Below are 26915 nucleotides of genomic sequence, written 5' to 3' on the forward strand. Positions count from 1 at the left end.
CTTTTTGAATCAGAATTTAATCTGAGGCTAAAATAGATGACTGAGAGAGGATTATGAAATAGTTTAGAATTCAAATGGAAGGTCTAGGAAAAATTGCTACAAAGCATTAAGCTATGTCTATCATCATTTAATAGCTAGCTTTATTAGAGCAAACCCTTATTTATATGGTATCATTGGAGAAAGTTTCTCCACATAAGAAAAAAATTTCAGAATGACTGACTGACTGGATCATTGGTTGGTCTGTTGATTTAGATAGTCATTTTCATTGGGAGCCTACTAACGCTAGATACTCTTCAGGTGATGCTAAAGTCCCAGGTGAAAAAGGCAGGGTCCCCATTCTCCTGGACTCTTAGTTCAGGTTCAGATAAATGAAGCTGGCTTTTGTTTTCATTGTTTTAATAACATTCAGTGGAATGTAATTCAGTGCTTCTTTTTTTTTTCAATAAAACCATTAACATTGTTGTTTCTTCTCAAAAGTACTGTTAATGTGCATTCACATTGTAGTTTTTGGTCTCTCTTTTTTCACCATCAGTGTCAGGAGTCCCTTTTCCTACCTTTATTGTGGCCTCCCCCGCCCCCCTTATTCTGAAAGCATCTTGCATTCAGCTTGTGTTTTGTAGGACCCGGTCTGTTAGGAACTGACCACCAGCTAAGAGAGAGACTAGTACATTTCTTCCCCAGTGAATTTTGACTCCCTTTCAGTGAAATTACTCAAGTACCATCATGTACATGTAGCTAAGTTTCTCAGAGTTTCACTGCCTGATTTTTTTTTTCAATCAGAAAGAAATTGTGGAAAAAAAGTCTGCCATCTTGAATTCATTTTACATGAGTGACCTCTAGAAGCCAGATGAAGTTTATGAAAACTTACACACACACTGTAATGCTAAATTGCTCAAAATGAAGGTTCCTGAACAAATGATATAATTATATAGGTTTCTCTCTTTTCAAATTTCACACATAGCTGTGAGGAATGACTTTGGAAGGAGTGAATCAAAGATGGCAGCATGACATTTTCAGTAGAATATTACTGTGTCTCCTATAAGGCCCCTTGAACCTGGAAGTAATGGCATAAAATACACACAGAAACTCAATATCATTTTTTCCTCATTAACATCAAAGTGCCTCTATGATGCTGAAAAATAATAATAAAGTGTGTTTAACAGTACTCTAATGTATTTATTATGTGAAAGGGCTAAATGCAAGAATATTGAAAGAGGCAGATTTTCTTTTCTAAAACTTAATGATGATGACAGTCACTTTCTTTAAGGAGACAACAACATGTCTATGGGAAGCAGGCTGCCTAACTTTCTGGTAACTTACAACACAAAGGGACATATACACTCTTTGTTCCATGTGCTCAGACATTAATGAAAGTCCCATACAAGGCCTGAGAGGAGGACAGAGCTCAAAGTACTAAACAGATGTGCATACACTCATTTGAATGGTAATACTAAAATGTTGATTTGTTACTATAATTAAAACTCTTCTTGTAAGCCCCTTATAATAAAGTCATATTCTGAGAAACCGGCAACTGTAAGGAAGCATGAGGTACTCATATTCTAACAAATATGACAATAAAATAAAAGATTTCAAAAGAACGACTCCACTTAAACTTCAAACCGAAACCCTGAATAAGCAAAAATAATGTGAGAGCGGAAAATCCCAGCTGAAGCTCAGAGGAAAGTATTCTTTCAGATTTTCTAGCTTTGCAAGTTGGTCTCATCAGCAGTTTTTAAATAACCAAAGTAAAAGGCTACAAGATGAACATTGTCAGAGGACTATTTGGATCTATCAAACTCTCACTCATGCCTTTTTAAAAGCTGGAAATCTCAGAAATAATAAAATGTGCCTTAAATAGGTCACATCCACTTCCAACTGATTCACATATTAAATTACTACCAACTAGCATTCTACTGCCAAAGATTTTCATATTTTGAAAAAATATCTACAGGACAAATAAAATTAAAATGAAGATGGTCAAGATTATTATTATTTTTTAATGCTAAGGACTTTTCTTGGCTCTGCTATTGGGATTTGGAATTATGCAATATGTAAAATTTTACATTTTAACTGTCACAGAGAAAATTATACATTGGCTGAGATGTCTTATATTCCGGAAATCTGAGGCGGGGATGTATTCTTGGACTCAGACCCTGAACAATCCATCAGGTTCCTGCCCACGGCAAATCTGCCCAGTCAAGTCTCAAAATAGAAGTTTAAAATGGCCACATCAACATAACTGTAACTATTGCCACAGAAACATGCAGCTATGATTACTGAATTTAATGAATAATAATGTAAGTAATACAGTATGATCATACCACAAACGCAGCGAGGCTCCTTGCGGGTGAATCCCAGTCAAAGCAACTATTAATGTAGTATGCAGCATTTACAAGCACCATGACACAATGCTTCGTTCTGATAAAGTTTCTTAGTAGCAGCTATAGGAAGATGAAAGTATTATTAGAATTTGCAAGACTAAAACCCATCAGATATGCTACAAAATTCTTCAAGATTAGTGTGATTTAAAATGGATTCAGAAAGTTAATAAAGTTGTAAGAATATACCAAGCAATTTGACTCACAAGTTAGAAGAAAAGAAGTATCTCTAGAGAAGGTGAAAAGAACTAAATTATAAGTGCAATTTCTTCGTTAAATATATTTGCATAAATAATACTATCATGCAAGTTGGGCTACCTCTGTTCAAAAGAAAAAAAAATCTCCAACAGATCAAAAACATTTTTTTGCCACTTAGAATACTGGGAACCTTAAATATATTCAAGAATTCTGAAGTCCTGTGCTTTTAAAATGCTTTAAATGCTTTAATTTCAAGATATTTCAAAGTGAAATGGATAAATAGGGATGGTTTTATTTAGGGCCTTAGGGAAAAACCTGTCAAGTATTGCTTTATTATAGAAAACTAACATTTTTTTCACCATTTCAGTAGGATTCTCCCTTTCTTACTATCATAGTCTCATTCTCTCTCTCTCTTTTCCCTCTTCCTCTCTCTCTCTCTCTCCTTCCCACAATAAATTTCACCCACATTTTCTCATTACTTTTTCATAATATTAGATTTAGGGAAAAATGTATGGCAAGTACTTTATAAAATCTGTTACTAAAAAAGGTATATGACAAACTATTATATATAAAATAAGCTACAAAGATATATCGTACTACACGAGGAATATAGTCAATATTTTATAATAACGACAAATGGAACAAACCTTTAAAAATTGGGAATCACTATAGTGTACACTTGTAACATATAATACTGTACATCAACTACACCTCAATAAAAAAAAAGAGATAGAAAAGCTACAGATATTGAACAAGAAGAAAAAAGTACATGAGAATTGATATAATTTAAATTAAAAATTTAAAATTAAGGCATGACTGCAGCTGTAAGAAAAACAGCCCGTACGCTAGATATAGGTTCAAAAAATTATATACAGCTATGTTAATAATTAGAGTAATATGTCTGCAGGTTAATGTTTTGCTACTTCCAAGTACACTTCAAGGCCGATCTGGTATTTTAAAGTAGATATGTAAAGTTAACTGGGGTCATATAGAAAAAATAATATATATATGTGTACATACAGATGCGCATACGTGCATACCAGTTTAAACAAGTTAAAATTTCTTTCAGGCAAAGTAAAAAGTGTCCCTATTTGTTTCCTTCTTGGCCCCTGATCACCTTACTTTAAGTGCTACTTTTATAACTTTTAACTATAACTGTGGAAATATGTAATCTGTATTTCTGTTCAGACAGGTATTACATTTGTAACTCACGCATTGTCTTTAAACAACTAAAGATTGCACTGTTTATGGTGAAGTGATTGGATTAAAAACAAAATATTTTTGGCCTTCTAATAGCACAGGAAATTATTAAAGATTTTAACACGCACAAATGAGTTCTGTAAACTTTATAACCTCAAATACATTTGATTTTAGCTGTGTTAATTGGAAGTAAACAATTTTGAAAAGGGGTAGCTTAGTACTCTTTTCTTAACTTGCTATCAAATCGAATTTAAAACTACAAGTCTAATTACGAGATATCAAGCATAATTTTAAATTTCTTCATGATATAAAAATCAGAGTTCCTGATTTTCTATTTTCTTAGCTAAAAATGCCAATAAAAGTTCACTTCTAAAAGATCATAGTTAAAATCTAATTAAGAGGAAGGCTTCCCTTAAAAGATAGAGCCCCCTCTCTCATGGATTAGAGGGAAGAGCTTTATACTGGGCTCACTTTACAGACACCTGCATCATACCTGTGGGTGGTCTGGACATATATTTGAACCTCAGCTTTTGGTGTTCTCATTTACACATTCCATGGCAATCAAACTGTATTTTATGTTCAAAATGATCATTCTTCTGCTAACGCATGAATACATATCCATTCTATGCAGAGCCTACAGTATCCCCTTTCCTTTCTGACCACCCCCATCCAACTTACTAGTTTGGTATTGTCCTTGTTTGATCTTTTAAGGAAAGGAAGGGAAAACGAGAAAAAGAAAGAATAAAAGAAAGAGCCATTTCACATCAGTAGATGATCAAAAATTCCATAGTCTTCCCCCCTCCATACCTCCAAAGTTTATTTGAATTTACGTAGATGTTTTACAGATATAATCAAGTCTTCCCAGAGGGATTAATCTTTCCTTGCTTTTTACCTGTTTAGAGAGTCTGTTTTCCTCTTCAATGTACTTCTGTTCTTTGGGTATTAATGTTCGTAAGCTGGCTTTCACCTATACATCAACATATGTGTCTGTTATGGATTAATATAGTACAAATGTTTACAAGTTTTTCACGCAGTTCAATTTGCGATAATTTCGAAAGTTTCAAAGTCCTGGCTGCTGTGCTCATAAAACATAAATGTATACAGTTGCACATGCATGCGCTTCCATTTCTGACGCCGGCAGGCAGCGGCCAGAGCACAGCCACAGCGGCAGCCGCCAGCTATAGCAGAAAGTGTGGGTGTGCCAAGCAGTGGCAGAAGCGTATTCTCCAGGATACATCAAGGTTTAGAGAAAATGCGGAATGACAGAAATTCTCTACAAATCAGGAACAAAAGCTTTCATGAAACTGAACTCTTTAGCAGTACAAAAAAGCCAAAGTTAAGACTTACAGCATTAAAAATCACATCTATTTCAAGATAGATGACCCCCTTTGTTGGCCCTGTCAGCTGCTTGTTTTTCAAGACGTAGGCTTTCTGTTCACCATTTTGAATCTGCGGGAAAAGGACATGACAGCCGTCTGTCTCGCGGTCTCCACTGAATACACTCCCTCAGTGACCTTTGACCCCCAGCTGCTGAAACTGACAGAGAACCCAAAACAACTGTGGCAATTCTGACAAGTACCTGTTCATTACCAGGATCAAGTCTGTCAGGAAAAATTAACTATCATGGGATTCAACATGGCCGTGCATTGAGTATGTTAAAATTTTTAGTGTTCTTATTACAGACCTTGGTTGAGAAATGACAGATATAGAGCTGAGGGTTTTTTTTTTTTTCCTTGAGCAAAAGCAACACAGAGCAGTGTGTCAGGTGAATGAAACTTACGGACAGCAATGGTATAGCAACTTTGCCCAGAAAGTCAGCACTTCGATCCCGATCTTCATCATAAACTGTCACTTCAAGAACTGAATGGATATCTTTAATGTTGCTGCATAATAAATATAGGTAAGGAAAAAAAGACTTCATCAGTGGGGAACAAGAACACAAATGCTTTTGAAAATTTAGATAGCTCTAGCTGATTTGGTATATATGTGTTTTATGTATACCATTTGCATACACATACATAAGGTAGCTTGGTATCTGACAGAATTTCCCACAATGCACCTTAGTAGACATGATGGTTCTATTATCTGGAACTTTGAATACAACTGTAACTTTAAGTTATAATTTTTCAATAAAATATAATTTCTATCTGGATGGGCAAAGAATAAGTTATTGTAAAAAACAAAAAATCAATAAGTGGCACTTATTTTTTTTTAGACTTGTCCTATTCTCATTATTACAATAATTCCCATCTTCTTGTTACTCCCACATAAAGCACCACCAGGTTTGATTTCAGCAAGGGTCACAGTATAGTTTATATAATTTTTCTTTTTTATCGTAATAGAACATCTCTTTATCTTTATAGCTGTCACCAAAACTCTGACTTATTTCTATTAGGTTTATAGTAAAAATTAACCAACACAGAGTACAGAATGAGGACAATGTAACGTTGATAGCTATTGTACCACCCTAGGATTTAGAAATTAAGTAGTGTTCCATTATGTTCCAAAGACAACATATGTAATAAACAAGTATGCAAGCTCTTCATATTTTGTTTCTAGAAAAATAAGCCCCAATTGTTGACAGCATTTATTCTTTGATCAAACTGTTTACCAAGAAAACATGAATTAAGAGAAAACAAAAAATGAATATATTCATTACCGAAAGACTGCAACCACATGTGAGAAAAGGCTTTATCAGAGCACAATCAATTAATGGCTTTGATAATTATCAAACCTATTCATTCAATTATGCATTCCAGAGAAAAACACTCTCCACAACCTTCTTAGGAGTGCAAGTCTCCTGACCAGGCTTTCATCTCTTATAAAAATGTGAAATTCCTTAAAGATAAATTGGTCAGATAATTAAATCTAATTAGTTACTGGCTCTTAAGCAAGGACATTATAAGAAATTAATGAGGAATTTAGCAGTTTCTCATATACGAAAATAAAATAAAACTATGTTAGAAAACTTTTAAGAAGTACTTCTGTTTGGAGAGTTTTCCTTTGTTCAGAGTTCATTTCTAAAGCACAGCTTAAAAAAAACAAAAAACAAAAAAACCACGGACTTAGGAGATAACTATAGTGTAGCATCGGCAGCTTTTACCGTGCATGATCGAAAAGATTTACAAACTTTTAAAAAAAAAAAAGAAAATTAACTCAAAGTGTTTTCTGGTACGTAGGACAGTACTTAATATTCTTATTGTGCTAAAATGCAACAAACCAAAACTAAAACATCTGCCGAATCCGAGACTGGATTGTTTGCTGATTTGAGCAATGGAACAAATAGAGCTTTGTCCTCCTTGGTGTCAGTGCAATTGGGGAGAATTTCAATAGAAAGTATAAAAGGAAGAAGCAGTACGGCAATTCAGTTAATGGGAGCAAAATCCTTCATCAAATCATATATAAAATGCACAGTTTAAAAAAAATATCTGTGAAAACAAAGGAAAATGGCATACCCTTTCCCCAGGTTTCACTATCAGGAAGGTAATGCAATTATGCAATTCATTGTTGCTGGCAAAGGCAGGCCAGATTCATTGAGTTGTTAATCAGTTAAGAATAAACGCACAAAAATCTCAAAAATAAATATCATTTAGCAGCAGTTTTGAAATGAGCTCAAAGTAATGACTACTCACAATGTGAAGACTTTGTTCCACTCTGGATTGAGATTTTTGTAGACCGTATGTGTTAGCAGCCTATCATTGTTCAGTTCAACCACACAAAATGGGTCACTTTTACCTACAAGAGATATGGAGGGAACATTTTTAGTACAAATAGCACCCACAGTTCACAGTGTCGTGACCGTGACCACATCTCTTTTCTAAAAAGTTTTATAGAAAACAAAAAGTAAAGTAAAATTTTAAAAACTAAAAAATAACATCAAAATAGAGTTAGATGTAACTGGGTGTTGCTAACAATTGTGATTCAGAGCAATTTAGAACTTGAAAAAAGTAAAAGAGAGCAAATTACATGGCTGCTATTTTAATTTGCAATTTTTTTTTACAAAACTATTACTATAACTGCTGGTTATGAGGGGAAACGTGATACATATCCATCCCTAAATCAGATTTTATTTAATTCAACGACCTTTGAAAGGTTCAGCCCCTTTACTTTAATGCATGTATTTTCCAACTCATCTGACTCACTAGGAACTGGTAATAGAAATTCCTAAACAAGTTTATTTTGGGAAAACTGTTCTATTGCAGAATTACAACATTTTAATCTGACTTTAGATTCTCTTCTGAAATATCTATGGCATCACAAAAAGGTAAATTAGACCCTCTGAGGCAGAAAAAAATTCTGCCATTTGAAACTTAACCTCAGTAACCAATCTACATGTTAAAGAGCAGTATTTTTTCTGTCCACGGAGAGTGAAGGATTTGGAAGTTATCATATATTCAGAGCCACTCTACTCAGCCATAGTCAAACCTCATCCATTCGGTAATTATATCTTGTGATGTCCTCAATATTTTTGTAATGTCATGTCCTGTATTGTAAGAACCCATAAAGTCATTGGCTCTATGGGGGCAGCATTAATGATATTAGTGCAGCATGTAATTTGTTTGATACCTTATACAAATGACAATGAAATCAATATTTAGAGAAAGCTGTCCAGAGGTCATATCTTTTAAACTACAATATTGATTTAGACTACATAAGAGGTTAATGTGCATATTATTAACTTTAATGATAAAGAATAATTGTTTTAAATGCATTGTGAATTGTAGTCACAGTAGTTTACACTTCTGTGAAAGCTTAAATATCACTGAAGATTTTCAATTAAATTTTAATAGGAAAGAATTCATTAGCTATCAGTGACAGATAAGCTATGTATTCCCACACAGCAGTGTATTTACTTTCCATATTGTAATTTTGAAAATGAGCTGTACAAACTGTGACTCACCTTTAATTTAATTTATTAATTTTACATTAAAAAAGAGATTTAATATGTGTGTGTTAGTTCAGTGGCCTCCTATAGCCCAGGATAATTGCGTAATTTAAAATTATGGCAGTCTTTTCAGTTTTTGGTCTTGGGAATAATTTTCAATAAAGAATAGAGAACTGAAGCTCTTTAAGGTCAGGTGAAAATTTTACCTCTGGTTTAGGATCTGTATTTTTCCCCACCTTCTTCAGTCCTCTTGCCCTACCTGTTACCATTCTCATTTACAACTCACACATGCCATGAAAGATGGTATTCAAAAAAATTTTTGTTCATTAAAACACGGTATAATAGGTTTTATTTGCCACATCAACAACTTTATTTTCTCCCAAAGAATTCAGGCACAACCATGAAAAATAGATTAGTTTTCAAAAACTTAGTTATTCTTAAGGCTCATATTAAGCATCTTCTCTCCACACTTAGCTTTGTGTTGGGTACTATGGTATAAACAAAAGAACAGAGCACATAAACTCCAACCTCAAATAGTTTATAAAAGGTTTGGAGAGATAAAATATATCTACATATAACAAACATAGGGAAGATTAAAGCCACATTTATGCTAGAATCCATGTCAAAAGAGTATTTTACTTTCACTTTAGATGAAATGATAAGCTTTGGAAACATGTACTTAAAAGACAAGTGTAACTCTCATACTCTTCCTTGGACCTCGTTTTAACTTTTCTTATATACATGTACATTCACGTTAATCAGTAAAAAGTAACTACAAAAAGATAGCACTTTTCAGTATTTTTGTTCCCTCATTTTCACTTGCTTTACTTCAATTACTATTCTATATCAACAGACTTGGTTTTACTTGCCTTCAAATGACCAACAATGTGTAACAGATTCAGTCAAAATTGTACCACTGCTTCAATAACAAAACACAAGAACAAACTCCAAAGACTGAAATCTATGGTGAAAAAATTTACTTTAAACTTCTACGAACAGAGGATGAAAATCTTTACTTGACTTTTTTCCCCACAGGAAGTATATTCAGTTGTGTAAGACTGAATACAGTTCTTTCAACCAACCCCATGGAAAGTCTCCCAAATCATCACCTTCTTTGTTGCTGTATTTTTAATTTACTGACAGTAGAAGATCTAGAGTCAGTGGTTGGCTAAAGGATCAGAAAGAAACAAAATCTGTGCTTAATGTTTAACATTTTTCCTATCTTGTTAAGAAACTGATACATTTATCAAACTCTATGCCCATGAGGTAGTAGCAATCCATATTTTCTTACTATTTAATTGATTATTTCTGAAGACCATTCCTAGGGAAAACCAGTATCAGCCATCTATCACATTACTTAATCTCTCAGTTACTCTCCTCTACTAGAAGAAAGATGTTAAAGAACTAGAGACATTTCCACACCAAAAACAGTGTAGAGCCTTCTAAAGCCACTTCTCAGTCATTTTGCTATTCTAAATTCCAGTGGCATACCATCACTGGCAAAGATATTCTCCTATGAGAACCTATATTATAACTTGGAATGGGTAACCAGTATAATTTTTAAGAGACCATGTTAGACATTATGCAGAATATAATGGTGCTTACGTTAAAAAAAAGAGCCTTTTGCCTGAGGTAGACCAAACTGCTATTTAACATGGCTTTAATTCAAGCTGATTTTCCCCAATCTGAAATCTATTATTCTTAACCTGCTTACAGTCATATAAAAGACTGACTGTGGTCAGTGACATGACCCAATCCATGTAAATGCTGTCATTTTCATTTTTCTGAAAACTTCTTCTCAAGTTTAACACATCTTCTTCTCAAGTTTAACACATCTTTGATGTCTTCTCAGAGCCCATAGGTTAAAATCCACATCATATGGTATAGAATATAGTCTTTCATCTCCAATCTCAAGGTCCTTAAAGTCCCTTACTTGAGCTGTATCACACCTTTTGATTCCTCAAATATTCCATGTACTTCCAGAGTTCTGGGCAAGGCATTAAAGTTCAAAGTGAAAGCCCAGTGGTCTGGGAAAAAGGGCCTTAACCTTGGAGGCTGAGCAATCTGGGGTTGATACTCACTCTAGGACCCTGGGCCTGTTTCCTCACACATTCAACAGTGACCGTAATGGTCCCTTGCAGATATAATAGTTAGAATACAAGTAGCAGAATGTCTGGCACACCAGCAAGGGCCTCAATAAATAATGGCAATAATAGTAGCAATAATAAGGGCAATTACAATACTTATTATTGTCATAATTGCAAATATTTTCTGAGTTTTTATTATAAGCCCAACATTATGTTTTCAAAAAATTTTATGACTACTCTATGAGAAAGATGCTTTTACTATTTCTATTTTACGGAGAGGAAACTGAGGCTGGCAGATTATATAACTCACCAGGTCACACAGGTTGTAGTGAAGCTATTATTCAAACCCAGGTCTATCTGACCTTCAGAGCCCTTGCTCTACCTCTGTGGTCCATGCTCCCTTTAATTAAATAATGTTTAAATGTAAGCCACTAGGCAAGACCTTTCCCAATAACTGTGCCATACCTCAGTATTTAGTGGGCCACACCCAAGGGAAGAGCTGGGTAATGTCTTGTCTATAGAGCCATTCATTCAACAAATATTTATTGCTTACCATGTACCAGGCACATTCTATGTGCTGAGGAGACAGACATAAAACAATTAAAAAAACCCCTGAACTTATGGAGTTTGCATTGAGGAAGAAGAAAGACAATGAATAAGAACATTTTATAGTATTTTAGAAGGTGATAAGTACTATGGAGAAAAATTAAGTTGGGAAGGTCAGTGAGGAGTGCTGGTATATATGAGTAATTTTTAAAAGGGCTGCCAGAGAAGGTCTCAGTGAGAAAGCGACATATGGGCAAAGAAACGAAAGAGGCAAGGGAGTGACTGTTAGTCAGAGAAGTGACTGTGCCTGGTGTTTCTAGGAATATCCAGAAAGTTAGCGTGTCTGGAGGAATGGATTGGGGGTGGGGGTGTGAGTATTAGATGACATAGTTAGAGAGGTACAGGGAGGGTGGCAAGCCTCTGTAGGATTTAGCTTTCACTCGAAGTGCTAGGGCAAGTTTTTGGAGGGATTTGGGTTGAGGTGTGACAGGATCTGATGGCTGCTATTTGGAGAATAAGGTAGAGAGAGGGCAATGGAGGAGACAGGGAGAAGAGTTAGGAGGATATTACAATAACCCAGGTGACGTAGAGTGGTTCGATTCTGGATATATTTTGAAGGTAGAACCAACGGAATTTGCAGATGAATTGAACAGATTATTTGCAGATTTTGCAGATTATTGAACAATCTATTGTGCCTGATATTATTATTTGGGAATGGAAAACAATTTACCGAGCTTAGCCAAGTCAGTCTTTCTTTGCAAGGTAAAGAAGCATTCAACAAAGTGCTCTGACTAGATATTTCTAGAATCCAGCAGAGGAAAATTTAGGTAAGGAGAGAAAGGCAATTTTATTTTTAACTTCCATTTTCATCTTTTCCTTCTAAAAAGTTATGTTTTTACAGTTATCAGTGTTGATGCCAACACTAGGTCTTTACACACTATGTTATTTTTGACTAATTTAAAAAGAATCCTCCTGCTATTAAAGGCATTAAAGGCATTAAAGGGCAATTAAAAATTAACAGCAATTTCAACCAAAATAACAGTAAACATACAATATCAAATACTATAAACTTACTACTAGAAAGCACACACTAGAGTTTTATTTTAAAGAAGTGGCTACACATAGTTAATGTGCTTATCTGGTTTGCTAAATGACAGTTTAAATGACTGGCTTTTCAGTTCCTAAGTTTTGCAGTCTTGATTATGTGCCACCTAAACAAACAAAAACAATCACAGAAATACCAATGATGGACCTAACCATTAATTATCTCCTTAATTATTCCTTCTTTTCATCCTTTTATCATTCCAGTTAGACCCTGTGATATGCTGCTTTGCTTGCTGAGAGTATTGGAGGGGTGGAGTTGACTACAGGATGCAGTGTTGATGTCTATAAAGTGCACTGTGCTCTGCAAAGTTCTAGAGAGTGATGCAAAGCCGGCCCGTTATCATTTTATTCAGTACTGTCAGGCTAGAAGTGCAAGGAATGAAGGCAGCATCCAAAGTCGAAGTGTATTTTGTTTCTGATCATTTTTGTCTATCTAAAATAAAGAGCATAAATGCATGGGAACAAAGATTATATAATCTCTGTTTCCCTCTTACTCATTCTTGTCAGAAGACTAAAGCACTCTTCCTTAACGTTTGCCATTTTGGCTAAAAAGTGCCTATCCCTCTCCTTTCCAGGGCAAGAAACTGGAGATTTTGGTTTGGATGCAAGATAGAAATTGAAGCAGTGCTGGGTGAGGATGGAGGCAGGGGGGTTGATTGTGTTACCTGCCATGACAGCTAGAAGAGAATCTTAGCTTTCCTTGAGAACATGGCCACTTTCCATGTCGATAATTTCTAGAGAGAAATAGGAATACATTTTGAAGCATTCATTACTTATTGAGTGTCTGCTTGTCTCACCCCAGAGTTATAATTATGATAAGATTTAGTCCAGCTCTCAAGGCACACACAATTTAGTGGGCAGGATAGACATGTAAATACACAATTATAATGCAGGGTTGTAAGCGCTGTAATAAAGGTAAGTAAAGAGTGCAATGGGAGCAATGAAAGGAAGCATATCATTCTCTAAATCTAGAACAGGAAGAGGAAAAGAAAGTGAAGACTTTTTTCCAGTAGAGATGACGCTGGTGATCTATGCTAATTACACATCTCTATCACCAGCAATTTTAGAAGGGAAGGACTTTAAGAATTTGTGATAAGGACTATTTAGCTTACATCTATTTGTTTATCCCTTTAATAGGGTCTCTGTAACACAAAACCTAGATCTATGTTATATAACAATTATAAAATAGATACTTACAAATATTATGTTAGGACTGATGCATTTATCCATAATCTAGTTAAATACTAAGAGCTATCTTTTTTTCTGTGGATTTTTATAGGGAAAAAATCTCCCAAGGGAATTAAAATTAGGAAGAGACTCTTTTACCTTAACTCATAAAAATAAACCTATAACAGATCTTAAAGCATCTACTCTATTACTTCAGTTCTCCTTGCGGTGAAAAGACTTTCCTATAACAGTGAAAATAAACATCAGAAATGTCTCCAATGGGCATGTCTAATGGCAAACTTCAAATCGCAGTGAGGATTAAACAGGGTGCCCTGACTGGCTAATTCTCTCTCACTCTTAGCCCTTGTTCTCTGAGGTCACCACACTGACATATTTACAAAGAACTGTGGGAAAGTCAGCACCACCCCTGCTCACTTGCTACCTGTATTGTGGGCAAGTGGATAACTTCAGTTTGTGCAAACTACTGGTTTGAGCATTAAAGTCACTCAAGAGATACTGAATGATATTCTTGCTCCCCAAATAGAAAGTTAACTCTGATCCATCAGTGGTGGGCTTTGTCCAAGGTCATTTTGCTGCTGACAAGTAGCATACTTTGCTGGTTGTGATGTGTTATAAAAATGGGTGCGTGTGTGGGGACCCAGTGACCACCTCTTTGTTGCCACGTCTCTGAAAACACAGAGGCTTTCAGTAGCACTGAAGGCAATTCATACCCACAGGGGCCTTTTACTTTGGGGCTACCTTGCACAAATTAAGCTCTTTGGTTTAATTTCTTCAGTTGCCACAGTTTGAAATGGTTATAATTTAATCTCTAAAAAAATTATAATCAAGGTTGCCATCTTTCTACAAACTGGAATTTCAGTCATAAAACATAATGTTATAGTTGAGGGCATCCCATAGGGGTCCACCAAAATAAAGAGCAACCTACATTGGAGACATCTTCCAATCCTCCCCTTATCACTGGAGATGAGGCTTTGACCTTAGCCTTTTTCATCGACTGACCTCAACATATTTTAAACATCTGATTAGTAGAATTACATTAACTGACACTCTTCACTAAGTTCCCACTGGGTCTAGCTCTGGGACTAAGTAATAATAGGGCGTCTCTTTTCTCACTAAGTCATGAAGCAGGTTTCATTGTGGCATAAAAATGGACCCTCTAGAGTTGTGGCTCTCAGCCCACTAGGTATAAAACATTTTCCTCATATTGTAGATTTTGTAATGCCCTCCTCACTATTCTGAAATACAATAAAACCAACCCATAAGTGATTTCAGTATTTAATATAATGCTTTAATGCTATTATACAGAGGAATAAATAGAAAGTTGGGTATGTACAATAAAGTCATATGTTGATTTATTCAACAAATATTTATTGAGTACGTACTATGTGTTAGGCCATATGAACAAACAAATAAAATAAAAGGAAAGGTCTCTGCTCTCATGGAGTTTGCTTGCAGTGGGGAGGGAGGAAAGAGAATAAGTATTGAACATAATTAATAAGCAGATTATATTGTATGTTAGAGAGTGATATATGTTAATGGAAAACAGAAAAACTACAGCAGGATAAGGGGGAGGGGCACAGTTTATACAATTAATTAGGGTGGTTGGAGTAGACTCATTGTGAAGGGAGGTCTGAGCAAAGAACTGAATGAAGTGAAGGAGTAGTTAAGTGGATATTGGGAGAAAAGTGCTCCAGGTAGAGGGAGGAGCTACAGCAAAAGCCTGGTGTGCTCCAGGAACCTGATAATAGGACACAGGGAGCAACGGGAAGAATAGAACATGTCAGAGAAGTAACAGGGAACCAGGTCATGAAGTGCCTTGGAGGCAATCCTAAGGTCTTTGGTGGTTACTGTGTAAAGTGGCAGCCATCAACAAGACTTGAGTAAATAATATGTATTTCAGGATGTAATCTAGACTCATAATCATGAAACAGATCTTAAAGCTATATTAGTGCCTATATTTAGTCATGCAGGAAATGGGACAGTTTTCACTCTTTATGATTGTGTAATGCTTTTTAAGACAATTAGTATCCCCGCCCCTCAACTCCCAACATAAATAGTATTCCCCAACCATTGTGGCAACTTAATTCCCCCACAGATTTCTAAAGCACCCAAGGGGGCAATACTGTCCTCTCCCAATTGAGAATCATTTCCCTACAGCAACAGTTCTTAAACATTTTGGTTTCAGGAACTCTTAAAAATTGCTGAGGATCTCAAAGAGTTTTTTTGTGTGGGGGTTATATCTATCAAAATTTATCATTTTAGAAATTAAAAATGAGAGCGTGGGGCTTCCCTGGTGGCGCAGTGGTTGAGAATCTGCCTGCCAATGTAGGGGACACGGGTTCGAGCCCTGGTCTGGGAAGATCCCACATGCCATGGAGCAACTAGCCCCGTGAGCCACAATTACTGAGCCTGCACGTCTGGAGCCTGTGCTCCACAACAAGAGAGGCCACGATAGTGAGAGGCCTACGCACTGCGATGAAGAGTGGCCCCCACTTGCTGCAACTAGAGAAAGCCCTCGCACAGAAATGAAGACCCAACACAGCCATAAATAAATAAATAAATAAATAAATAAACAAACAAATAAATAAATAAATAAATAAAATGAGAGCATGTAAAGATACACTGTGTTCTTGGGTTGGAAGAATTAATATTGTTAAAATGGCCATACTACCTAAGGCAATCTACAGATTCAATGCAATCCCTGCCAAAATACTAAAGATATTTTTCACAGAACCAGAATAAATAATTTTAAAATTTGAATTGAAAGACAAAAGACTCTGAATAGACAAAACACTCTTGAGAAAGAAGAAAAGAGCTGGAGGAATTATGCTCCCTGACTTCAGTCTATACTACAAAGCTACAGTAATCAAAACAGTATGGTACTGGCACAAAAACAGACACAGATCAATGGAACAGAATAGACAGCCCAGAAATAAACCCACCTACTTATGGTCAATTAATCTATGAAAAAAGGTGGCAAGGATATACAATGGAGAAAAAACAGTCTTGAAGAGTACTGGGAAAACTGGCAGCTACATGTAAAACAATGAGATTAGAACATTTCCTCTCACCATATCCAATAATAAACTCAAAGTGGATTAAAGACCTAAATGTAAGACTGAAAATCATAAAACTCCTACAGCAGTGGTCCCCAACCTTTTTGGCACCAGGGACTGGTTTCGTGAAAGACAATTTTTCCACGGATGGGATGGTGGGGTGGATGGTTTTGGGAAGATTCAAGCACATTATATTTATTGTGCACTTTATTTCTATTATTATTACATTGTAACATATAATGAAATAATTATACAACTCACCACAATGCAGAATCAGTGGGAGCAATGAGCTTGTTTTCCTGCAACTAGATGGTCCCATCTGGGGGTGATGGGAGACAGTGACACCTGAAGTGTGTTGCTTATGTCCAGTCTACTCCATAATCTCATTTTGGTGGCTGTTACTGCAGAAAACCCTACTTCACAAAGATAGGATGTTGGAAATGGAAGCAGGCTTTTCAGCGCTTTTGTGGCAGTCTCAGGATATTCCGCCTTGACTTTAATCCAGAACGTATGGAGATCTGAAGTTGTCTCAAACATACTTTTAAGGGCACCATCATTTGCGACCTCAAGTAGTTGATCCTCTTCTAGCATGGACAAAGTCGATTCATCTGACTTATTCACAAATGGGTCGAGGGTCCATTCCTTCCCAGGTCAGGGGTTTTTCGTGGTTGGGAAGTAATGCTCAAACTCTTTTGAAAGTAATGCTCAAACTCTCAGAAAGTTCTGAGATAGGTGATCATGCACCAGCTGGAAGAAAGAAGGCCCTGGCTCAGACTCTTTCAAAATCTCTGCTAATATTTGAAACATGTCAAAAATCCCAATGTTCACTCATCGACCCCATAATCCAGTTTGGCTTTGAATGCAGCCACTTTATCTGCCGACTTGAACACAGTTGTCATTCTCCCCTGAAGTGACAGATTGAGTTCACTGAGCAGGTTGAATATGTCACACAAGTAAGCAAGTTTTGCGACCCATTCTGTGTCACTGAAATGTGCTGTCAGTGGTGACTGTTTTTCTAAAAGAAATCTCTGGAGCGGCTCTCGTAACTCAAAAACTCTGGCCTGTGATCTACCTTTAGAAAGCCATCTCACTTCTATGTATAAGAGAAGACGTGTGTGCTCTGCGTCCACCTTCTCACAGAGCTGTGAGAACAGACGTGAATTAAGGGCATGTACTTTAATGTGGTTGATAATTTTAATCACATCCTGCAAAATGTTGTTAAGTTCAGGTGACATTTTTCACCTGGCCAGCATTTCTCTATGGATGACACAGTGCATAGACTCACATTCAGAAGCAACCTCTTTGACTGGAGTAGTGAAACCAGAAAGCCATCAGTCATGGCAGCTGCTCTGTCCGTGCATATACTGACACAAAATGACCAATTCAGTTTTCCTGATATGTAATTGTTCAAAGACTTGAATAGTTCTGCAGCTGTGGTGTTGGTTGGCAACAAAAGTGCACATAACATATCCTCATGCACATCCTCCTGAAAAATAAATCGCACAAAAACAAGCATTGTTGCCTTGTTGTCAACATCGGTAGACTTGTCAACCTGGATTGCATACCATGGTGACTCATTAATCCTCTCTAGCAATTGTGCCTCAATATCCTCTGCTATTTCATCAGTTCATCTAGTTATGGTGCTAGCCAAAAGAGGAACATGTGCCACCTTTTGAACTGCAGCCTTTCCTAAAAGTTCATGACAAATGTCCTTAGCAGCAGGCAGGATCAACTCTTTACCAACAGTAAAGGGCTTCTTAGCTTTAGCAATGAAGTTAGCCACTAAGAATGATGCTTCTTAGCTTTAGCAATGAGGTTAGCCACTAAGAATCAGTGCAGACACATTTGATGAAGTGGTGGCCTTCAATAATTGCTTCTGTTCTTCGTGTTCACGTTTTTTCCTTTGAAAAACTCCAAAGGCTTGTCTTTTAATGCAGGGTGCTTGGTCTCCATGTGGCGAAGCAGTTTTGAAGGTTTCATGGCTTTGTTGGATAGCCAGTTGCCACATGTTATACAAAGTGGGCTTGGAGAATGTGAATCACCTGTTGCAATGAACCTGTAATTTAAGTAGGACTCTTGGTATTTTCTTTTAAATGCAGCTTTCTTTTTGTTGGCAGTCTTACTTCTGGTGTCTCATCATAGGGTCTTCCCCCTTTTCAAAGAAGCTCTCTAGCGATGTTTGTTTTTTACTCATTTTGGCTCGGGTTAGCTTGTGGGCTTACCAAAACTGTGACTGAGACAAGAGCACAGTGCAGGAAAGAGGTGTGGATGAAAGTGGTAAATAAAATAATGGGTTGGCCATGCACAGACTAAAATAAGTGTCGGATTCTGACTTAAAGCCTGCCACCACATGCAGCTGTACAACTGAAGTACATCAACTCACTTGCCACTATAAAGCCTGCCACCAGATGCAGCTTAATTGTCACTTGCCACTCACTGATAGGGTTTTGACATGAGTCTGCAAGCAACTGATTTATTATGGTCTCTGTGGTCAAACCTCTCTGCTAATGATAATCTGTATTTGCAGCCGCTCCCCGGCACTAACATCACTGCCTCAGCTCCACCTCAGATCATCAGGCATTAGATTCTCATAAGGAGCGTGCAACCTAGACCCCTCACATGGGCAGTTCACAGTAGGGTTTGCGCTCCTATGGGAATCTAATGCCACTGCTGATCTGACAGGAGGCGGAGCTCAGGCAGTAACGCGAGAGATGGGGAGCGGCTGTAAATACAGATGAAGCTTTGCTCACTCACTGCTGCTCACCTCCTGCTGTGTGGCCTGGTTCCTAACAGGCCACAGACCAATACCAGGCTGTGGTCTGGGGGTTGAGGACCCCTGTCCTAGAGGATAACATAGGCAGAACACTCTTTAACATAAATCACAGCAATATTTTTTGGATCTGTCTCCTAAAGCATGGAAATATAAGCAAAAATAAACAAATGGGACCTAATTAAACTTTATTTCCTTTGCACAGCAAAGGAAGCCATCAACAAAATGAAAAGACAACCTGCTGAATGGGAGAAAATATTTGCAAATGATATGACTGATAAGGAGTTAATATCCAAAATATATAAACAGTTCATACAACTCAACATCAAAAAAACAAACAACGTGATTAAAAAATGGGCAGAAGACCTGAATAGACATTTTTCCAAAGAAGAAATACAGATGGCCAATAGGCACATGAAAAGATGGTCAATATCACTAATCATGAGGGAAATGCAAACCAAAACCACAATGAGATATCACTTCACACCTGTCAGAATGGCTATAATCAAAAAGAACACAAGCAACAAATGTTGGTGAGCATGAGGAGAAAAAGGAACCCTTGTACACTGTTGGTGGGAATTTAAATTGGTGCAGCCATTCTGGAAACAGTATGGAAGTTACTCAAAAAACTGACAATAGAACTGCCATATGACCCAGCAATTCCACTCCAGGGTACATATCTGAAAAAAACAAAAACACTAATTTGAAAAGATACAGGCACCCCAATGTTCATAGCAGCATTATGTACAATTGCCAAGATATGGAAGCAACCTAAGTGTCCATGAATGGATAAAGAAGATGTGGTATATATCTACAATGGAATACTATTCAGCCATAAAAAAGAAGGAAATTTTCCCATTTGCAAAAACATGGATGGACTTGGAGGGTATTATGCTAAGTGAAATAAATCAGACAGAGGAAGACAAATACTGTCTGATATCAATTATATGTAGAATCTAAAAAATACAACAAACTAGTGAATATAACAAAAAGGAAACAGACTCACAGATATAGAGAATAAATTAGTGGTTACCAGTGGCGGGATGGAAGGGGGCAGGGGCAATATAGGAGTATGGGTTTAAGAGGTACAAACTATTAGGTATAAAATAAGCTACAAGGATACATTGTACAACACAGGGAATATAGCCAATATTTTATAATAACTATAAATGGAGAATAACCTTTAAAAATTGTGACTCACTATATTGTACACCTGTAACTTACATAATATTGTACATCAACTATACTTCAATTTAAAAAAATGAGAGATGTAACCTATCATTCATTAAGAAATAACAATAATAAATCCATGACATGTTAACATCAGAGTGATCAAATATTATGTAGCTTTTGAAAAACTCCATTGTACACTCATGGGAGAATGACAGTGAAAATAGCAAATAACATCTCAGTATTATTATGAAAAAAGTTTTGAATTCACAAATTCCTAAATGGGTCTTGGGGATCTCCAGAGGTTCCCAAGCCACACTTTGAGAACCATGACTAAGAGCAACGGAAATAAAGCTTAATGTATACATGAGTTTATTTCCCTTGGTATATAGAACTATATGCAAAAGAATATTTATAGCATTGTGTTTAACTAGATGCATTCTTGAGTCCTAGAAGTAAACCTTCTTGGTATTAGCTGGGAAGCTCAAAATTTATGACAGACGAATGGGCAATAAAACAAGACAGACAAGAAACTGGAAAATAAAGAAAAAGGAGACTATGGGATTTAGAAAATGAGGAGAGGCAATAGAGAAGTTATGTCTAAGCCTTTAAGAGTTTAGATAAATTATGGTAAAAAAACATTTAAAGGCTTTATTTTCAATTAATATTTAATAAGGAACTACGTACAAGTGACGTTACCAGATTAGAAACACAAAAGTTGTTTGGCCTCAAATATGTATAAAAATATATCATAAGCTCCTTTGTTTTTACAAGCCCTTGAAGATACTTTAGGACCTATGTAAATATATATTCAATTAGATTCTCCACAGAGAAGCATGAGGTTTCAGATAATCTTTCCTATAAGTAAATTAACTAGCTGGAGAGGTCTTTTGCAATGGAATAAAATTCTTTAGACTTAAACAATTAAGAACTGTATTAGGTGATTAAACCTTTTTATATTTTTAGGCAATAAAACTGAAAATTGCCATCTGTCAAGCCTTTGTCTTTAGAATGATATCTTTGTCTTCTTATTTCTCTTCTACATAATATCTACTCATTCAGGTATCTGTTATTCATCTTGGCACCCTTTGCAGGATCTCAGATTCTTAGGACTGGGAGAGAAGCCTTAGAGGTCAAGTTCAAAAGCTCATATAGGACTTGAATCCCCTCTGCAACCAGGTGGTCATACAGGCTTGGCTTCAAAGGTTCCAGCGATGCGGAATCACTACATCCACAGGAATATTCTGATCTATTTTTTGGCAATCATAATTTGGGGGAAATGCTTCTTTACATTTTATGTCTCTCTAGCTATTGTCTATTCTATGATTTGCCCTCTGTAGTAATTTTTGAAGTTTAAATGAAATAACGGGTGTAAAGGAGGGGCACAACATCTGTCACTGAGAGTATCTGATTCATGTTTGTTACCTGCTCTCCTGCACTGGATAGTGTGGATGGCTTGCTGAGCATCTATTCTAACTATTTCTAGTATGTCTCTTCCTGACCTAGAGAGGCCACAAGGGCCTCCCTTGCAGCTGGGGTTGCAGATGTGATTTAGGTTGCACCAATCAGAGGTACTTGCCTAAGATTTGACTTTAGAACTCAGTTATCTGAGAGGGTGTGGAGTCCATTTTGCTGCTACTCACACAGCAAGCAGGAGTAGTGAAAGCAGGTGACACAATGTCTTCCCAACATACCCATGTGGCAGGCGCTGAAACTCCTTGGGTCTTTCATGTAGCTTTAGTATTAACTTCTGGAAAGTGAGCTTAGAGCTTGTTTTCTTAGACCCTTCCTGCCTCCAAAGATTCTGTGATCCATTGAAAACTCTATAACAAATCCCTTTCTGATTAAATGTGCTAGAAGGAAGTTTGCTCTTTGGATTGAACCTTGGCCATTACTACCCCTGCCAACTCCTATCAACACCCTCCCCATGACAGGCTTTGGATAATTGACAAAAGAAATCATATCCAATTCCACATCTTCCTTTCTCTGGTTCAAGTTCATGGCTTCACTGAATAGATGTGGATTGGCATCCCTGCCTTGCCATGTACAGGCTGGGGTGTGTGTGTGTGTCTGTTGATCTAGACAAGTTACTTAACCTCTCCACACCTCAGTTTTCTAATTTGTAAAGTGGAGATAACGACAATACCTAATTAGATTGTTGTGAGATTAACTGTGATAATCCTTGTACCAAGCTTAGGGTAGTGTCTGACATGTGATAAGGGCTCAATAAATATTCGTTGCCACTATTATTGTCACTATCACTTTCACTGAGCTATTTTCAATGGCCTTGATTTTAAAACGCCAGATATACCAACCAAGGATATTTTCTGGTGAGTTTGTCAATGTCCTTCTTTAAAGTGTAGCTTTTAAAACTGAATTCATGGGCTTACCTGGTGGCGCAGTGGTTGAGAATCTGCCTACCAATGCAGGGGACACGGGTTCGAGCCCTGGTCCGGGAAGATCCCACATGCCGCGGAGCAACTAGGCCCGTGAGCCACAACTACTGAGCCTGCGCGTCTGGAGCCTGTGCTCCGCAACGAGAGGCCACGACGGTGAGAGGCCCGCGCACCGCCATGAAGAGTGGTCCCCGCTTGCCACAACTAGAGAAAGCCCTCGCACAGAAACGAAGACCCAACACAGCCATAAATAAAATAAATAAATAAAATTAAAAAAACAAACAAACAAACAAAAAAAACTGAATTCATACCCCAGGATGTCTGATGAGCCCAAAAGAGAGTATCATTCTCAACATTCTCCTTTTATTCAATGTAACAAAACTGATGTATGTATAATTCACTCTCATGGAGATTAAACTCAAGTCAAACTCAAAGTCTTTTCTGTATTTTCTACTGTTAAAGCAAGACATCACTGTTTTGTACAGAGGTAAGATTTTTGATTTATACTTTTTAATGTTCATCTTGCGGAACTAAGCCTATAATTTCAGTCTGTTGATTATATATATAAATTGTATATTGTACATATATATATATATATATATATATATATATATATAGCATACATACCTTGGTCTCATGTAAAATGAATTAACTATGCCTCCTAGCAAGTTTGATAAGGAAGCAGCCAATTATCTCCTCAAAGTCATTAGTAAATACATTGAACAGGTTAGACCAAGGATAGAGCCCTGCATTCCTCCATTTGGCCATCAATCCTTTAATATAATCACCCTTTGGGCTTGAAGGTTTAGTCGTTTATGAGTCTAACTACACTATCATATCATCCAAACATCCCTGTAGTAAGATTTTATTTCAATAGCCTAGTTAAATCCAGATCCTGTCTGCAGCATTTCCCTAATCCACCGTTCTAGAAAATGCATTTCTTATTTACACACCAATATCATAATGTAACAAAATATATATAATAGTTTAATTTTAAGCACTAATTCTAACATCTGAAAGCATTTCTTCCAGCACTGAGTGAAACCCTGGAGCTAGCCCTCCAAGCCAAATCAGCAATTCTCTATTTCTTTACTCAAAGGATCATTTTGTAATCTTAGTTCCACAGAACTCAATTAATTATTTTATAGTATTTCTCTTTTCCTCATTTCCCATTGATAGTGGGACCACCACTTTCTCAGCCCATAGTCCTTCACCTCTAGAGCATATCAAACCCAATTATTAATCTCTTTTGTCATCCCACCTATTCTTCCAGAGCAGTATCTTCTAACCATGTGACCTGCATATGAATCACACATGATTTCTGTAATTCCCTGTAAAGCACTAGTTCAGACTCAGGCCTCACCAGCCTTTATGTTAAATCATCATTTTAATTCCTCTTACAAATTTATCAACTGTTTGGTTTTAGAAGGATACTTTTGCATTTCTATAATTAGAATATGATTTAGCTTTTTAAAAATAAAATTACTAAAAGGAAGCAACTTTTATTTCTATATGCAATATGGTAGCATAAAAGAATAAAGAGCAATGATTTGCTTTCTTTCCTTGTGATGCCTTTGTCTAGTCTCATTCTTACAGAGAGATTTATATAGTGTTAAGACATTTAACATGTATGTGCGTCATACTGTTTTCTAAACTAGGTATATTATAATGATAAAAATGTCAGGTGTTGGATGTTTTTCATGCATTCTAAATTGCATGAAATTTCTTCTCAAAGTATACTATCTGCTTAATAGTCTTCTACAAGCTTAATTATTAAAAAGCAAATAGAAACATTAGTTTATATAAAGGAAATAAAGCATACTTGGGAAATTTAAAATACATTTTGTGTAAAACTTTGGTTATGTTTCAAGAAATATAGTTTTAAAATTTTAAGATAGTGAAAGTTTACAAATTAAGAATTACATCCACAAATAACCCCCTTTTTGGGTAAATTATTTTACCCTTGATAATTCACAAATAGGAAGGAATTCTACTGCATTAGATATACAATACTTTCAATGGGACTATGCAGAGTTTAAAGGATATCCATTTTCTTTTCTTCTAACATAGGTTTTAAATAATGATCATAAACTCTAAGGCTGCATTTATCAGATATCGCCAATGTTATTAAATGTGATCATGGCAATGAAAGTCATATGCTATTAAAAATCCAAACTGCTGGGCTTTCCTGGTGGCACAGTGGTTGAGAGTCCGCCTGCCAGTGCAAGGGACACGGGTTCGAGCCCTGGTCCGGGAAGATCCCACATGCCGCGGAGCCAGTAAGCCCGTGTGCCACAACTACTGAGCCTGCACTCTAGAGCCCGCAAGCCACAACTACTGAGCCCACATGCCACAACTACTGAAGCCTGTGCACCTAGAGCCCATGCTCCGCAACAAGAGAAGCCACTGCAATGAGAAGCCTGCACACCGCAGCAAAGAGTAGCCCCTGTTCCCCACGACTAGAGAAAGCCTGCACGCAACAACGAAGACCCAACGCAGCCAAAAATAAATAAATAAAATAAAATAAAATAAAAATTCAAACTGCTACAATTCTATAAAAGAAACAGCATAGCTACTTCTACCAGTACAGCTATCATATTCTGAGGGCCACTCAAGTGACAATTGCTCATATCTTATGCAATTTGCTTGAGTAACCCACAAGAGTTAATTTTTTAAAAGGATAATAGCTTGGATGTATATGTGCTTAGCATTCAGTATATAAAACTTTCAAAGAAGAGGCTCGCCTTTCTCTGTACAGCTACCTTTTCATTTTCTTTCTCTTAATAGACCTATAATGTTCAGAGAAAATATCAAGAATAATAAATCCAAATCTCTGTAGAAAATATACCTTCATGACACACTCAAGCTGGAAATCACAGGAACCAATAAAATGCAGGCAGCCTACTGATAATGAGGTCAGAAATACAAATAAATTTACTTTTAATGAAGACTGGAGGCACAGTAATCAAAGTGTTAAAATTCATTTCATGCATATCTCATTTGCTTCCTAGCTGATATTTACCACACAATCTGTGAGAAAGTAGAGGCCTAAGATGCTCCAGATAAATGGCTCAATTAATTGTACAGAGGTAGACTTCTTTGAGCTGAGCCGGAGCTGTGAGCTCTTTATTAAAAGCACTATTCTGTAGCCCATAACCTTGTTCCTTGACTCCTCTCTGGTTTCCAATTTAAACAAGTCCCCATGCGGCCTGCTCTAAAGGGCTTTGTCTCCCTGTCATTGTTAAGAGAGCTGAGGCATCCTGGAAGTGTGAAATCAGACCTCATGAGTTGAACGGTTCCCCAGGGAACGCTGGACTGCACAGAAGGTCAAAGTCATGGGCCGGACCATCTGAAAGTGTCTGATCGCCGGTCTGTGACACAGCAAGTTGGGGTGGGGTGTGGAGGCTAGACTGAAGAGGATTGAAATTGAACACATCTTAATTAAAGCCCACAGACAGCAAAACAAAATGTTTTCTAGGCAGCCTGTCAAATGGGGCTTAAATTTAGCTCTGCTAATGAATCTGAGCTGCTAACTGTTATTTCTTAAGATAATAAGACTCTCACGGAAGCTGATAAAAAAACCGTAGCATGTCTTTTTCTGCTGTTTTGTTACTGAAATATTTTCCAACAATGAAGACAGTTTTCCTAAAGAAAAACATGGGAAAAGTCTATGCAAATAAAGGGGTAGTCAACGGCTCTCTTAAAAACTAGTAGATTTCCAGACTATGGAGCTGGTGAGTTACAAATCTTTATGTGTAGTGTTGTTCTAGAAAAAGATATGCTCATTTAATGGGACTATTTCAATGACAGCTTATGTTAACTGTAAAATTCTCTCCCTCTCTTCCTTTTTTTTCTCTCTCTCCCTCTATTGTTTCCTAAAAGAGATGGTGCATTAATTTGAGAGATCAATTCACCTGGAGTGAAGAAGTTTTATATT

At 36.7% G+C, this 26915-nt stretch overlaps 1 protein-coding gene across 12 annotated transcripts in view; it reads right to left on the reverse strand.

Annotated features, from left to right (window-relative positions):
* MCTP1 (multiple C2 and transmembrane domain containing 1) overlaps positions 1 to 26915 on the reverse strand; it is a 557626-nt gene that overhangs the window by 158225 nt on the left and 372486 nt on the right. For 10 of the 12 annotated variants that reach the window (XM_059916784.1, XM_059916782.1, XM_059916779.1 and 7 more), the window contains 5 exons: positions 7409 to 7511; positions 5557 to 5659; positions 5124 to 5225; positions 4669 to 4743; positions 2322 to 2441 (listed from right to left, as the gene is read on the reverse strand). In XM_059916784.1, the coding sequence (XP_059772767.1) occupies positions 2322 to 2441; positions 4669 to 4743; positions 5124 to 5225; positions 5557 to 5659; positions 7409 to 7511 (503 nt within the window). Of the gene's footprint in view, positions 1 to 2315; positions 2442 to 4668; positions 4744 to 5123; positions 5226 to 5556; positions 5660 to 7408; positions 7512 to 26915 lie in introns of those variants that run through there. The other 2 variants (XM_059916781.1, XM_059916790.1) reach the window with 2 other exon arrangements.

Source organism: Balaenoptera ricei, chromosome 3, assembly GCF_028023285.1.
Source record: "Balaenoptera ricei isolate mBalRic1 chromosome 3, mBalRic1.hap2, whole genome shotgun sequence".
Classification (NCBI taxonomy): domain Eukaryota; kingdom Metazoa; phylum Chordata; class Mammalia; order Artiodactyla; family Balaenopteridae; genus Balaenoptera; species Balaenoptera ricei.